We start from the raw sequence: 2,706 nt of genomic DNA on the forward strand, positions 1-2,706 counted from the left end.
CCTATGGTTGCCTGAGTAAGCAGATGTCTCACGGATCAGGAGATAATCAAGCCACTTACGTATCTAGTGCTTCAGCCATGCACAGTATCTCGCTATCCCCCTGAAGTTTTCCTTAATCATGATTATCATTACCCAATAATCATAGCTTAAATTCATGGAGTGCTTGATATGTGCAAGGCATGGTGTGCAAGGCACGGTTTGGAGACTTAAAGGGTTTCATTAAACGCCATAATAACCCTGAAGTGTTGCAGTTGTTAGCGCTGTTGATAGATGGGGTGACTGAGGCTTGGAGGTGGGGATAACCAGTCCAAGGTCAGACAGATGGGAAGGTTTAGGCTGCACCTGATGCTGCAGCTGTAATGAACCTTGGCAGGTACTGTTCCCTTAGTGGGTCTCACCACAGGCCCCTTCCCTTGTGCAGCCTGCCTATTTAGCAGAAGAAACGATCAGTCCTCCACCTCCCTGTAGTCCTGCCTCAGCTCTCTATAGCATTTCTGCCACCTGTGGTATTACACACACACACATACACACACGCAGAGAGAGAGAGAGAGAGAAAGAGACAGATATATATATACACACACATATATGTATATATAGGTATATATAGGTGTGTATATATAGGTGTATATATAGGTGTGTGTGTGTATATATATACCTGTATATATATATATATGATTTGGTCTTTGCCCTGGTTCCTGACACAGAGCTCCTAAAACCTTTGGAATGTCCTGAATGATGGGAGTGCCTTTTGTTATTGATAATAAGCCTTTTTGGTACACCTGGGTTTAGGCTGATGCGATGCTCACAGGGGTTACCCAAGCATCACCCACCCCACTTCCATAGAGAGAAGGGGGGCTGGGAGTTGAGTTCAACCATCAATGGCCAGTGATTGAATCAATGATGACTACCTAATGAAACCTCCATGAAAAACTCTAAAGGAGCTGGGCACCGTGGCTCACACCTGTAATCCCAGCGCTTTGGGAAGCCAAAGCAAGAGGATCACTTGAAGTAGTGACGCGATACGCAGCTCGCGGTCAGTACAGACGCGCCCTCGCTTCTTCCTCTTTCTCGACTCCATCTTCGCGGTAGCGGCAGCTGGGACAGCGGTTCAGTCGTCAACATGCAGCTTTTTGTCCGCGCCCAGGAGCTACACACCCTCGAGGTGACCGGCCAGGAAACGGTCGCCCAAATCAAGGCTCATGTAGCTTCACTGGAGGGCATTGCCCTGGAAGATCAAGTCGTGCTCCTGGCAGGCACCCCCTTGGAGGATGAGGCCACTCTGGGCCAGTGCGGGGTGGAGGCCCTGACTACCCTGGAAGTAGCAGGCCGCATGCTTGGAGGTAAAGTCCATGGTTCCCTGGCCCGTGCTGGGAAAGTGAGAGGTCAGACTCCTAAGGTGGCCAAACAGGAGAAGAAGAAGAAGAAGACCGGTCGGGCTAAGCGCCGGATGCAGTACAACCGGCGCTTTGTCAACGTTGTGCCCACCTTTGGCAAGAAGAAGGGCCCCAATGCCAATTCTTAAGTCCTTTGTAATTGCGGCTTTCTCTAATAAAAAAGCCACTTAGTTAAAAAAAAAAAAAAAAAAAAAAAGAGGATCACTTGAGCCCGGAAGTTTGAGACCAGCCTGGACAACACAGAGAGACTGTGTCTCTACAAATAATTTTTAAAAATTCGCCAGATGTGGTGGCATGTGCTTGTGGTCCCAGCTACTCAGGAGGCTGAGGCAAGAGGATCACCTGAGCCTAGGAGATCAAGGCTGCAGTGAGCCATGATCATGCCACTACACTCCAGCCTGGGCAACAGAGCAAAATTTTGTCTCAAAAACAAGCACACACACAAACAAAAAGCCCCAGACAAATCTAAACCACGGAGTTCGAGGAGCTTCCAGGTTGCTGACGACATGTGCCGGTGGGGAGGGGGGTGTGCCCCGCCTCCATGGGGACAGAGGGTCCTGGGCTCAGAACCTTCCAGACCTCATCCTCTGTACCTCTTCATCTGGCTGCTCGTTTGTCTCCTTTATAATAAACCGTAATGTAAGTACAGCATTTTCCTGAGTTTTGTGTTCGTAGTGAATTACTGAACCTGATGGGGGCTCAGATGTGAGGTTGGCTGGGCAGAAGTGTAAGTAGCTTGCTGTTTTTGTCTGTTTGGGTTGCTATACAAAACCTCAGACTGGGTAATCTATAAACAACAGAAATGTATTGCTCATTCTTCTGAGGCTGGGAAGTCCAAGATGAAGGTGCCAGCAGATTCAATGTCTGCTGAGGGCCTTTTCCTCATAAATGGCAGCTTCTATGTGTCCTCTCATGGCTGAAGGGGTGAATGAGCTGCTTCTAGCCTGTTTCCTAAGGGTCCCATTCATAAGGACTCCACCCTCATGACCCAATCCCCACTCAAAGACTCTACCTCTTAACACCATTGCAGTGGGGAATAGGTATCAATATGGATTCCAGAAGAACACAAACATTCACACCATAGCACATGAGACCCTATTTGTGGCTGGAATCTGAAATGGGAGCTGTTTTCTTGGGCTGAGCCCTTTATCTGTGGGGTCTGGGCTCAATCCAGGTAGTTAGTGTCAGAAATGAATTGGCTTGTAAGACACCCAGATGGTGTTGGAGAATCTGAGAACTGATTGGTTGTTGCTGGAAAAACCACCACACCCTCTATTGAACTGTGAGCTTCATAGGTCCAGAGTGGGACTGG

General features: G+C 48.5%; 1 protein-coding gene across 1 annotated transcript; it reads left to right on the plus strand.

Moving 5' to 3' along the window:
* Positions 1 to 1,036: 1,036 nt before the first annotated feature.
* LOC105474588 (ubiquitin-like FUBI-ribosomal protein eS30 fusion protein) lies at positions 1,037 to 1,578 on the plus strand. The gene has a single exon (XM_071070555.1). The coding sequence runs from the start codon at positions 1,121 to 1,123 to the stop codon at positions 1,520 to 1,522; it is 402 nt and encodes a 133-aa protein (XP_070926656.1). The 5' UTR covers positions 1,037 to 1,120; the 3' UTR covers positions 1,523 to 1,578.
* The last annotated feature ends 1,128 nt before the right edge of the window (positions 1,579 to 2,706 follow it).

Source organism: Macaca nemestrina, chromosome 1 (genome assembly GCF_043159975.1).
Source record: "Macaca nemestrina isolate mMacNem1 chromosome 1, mMacNem.hap1, whole genome shotgun sequence".
NCBI lineage: Eukaryota > Metazoa > Chordata > Mammalia > Primates > Cercopithecidae > Macaca > Macaca nemestrina.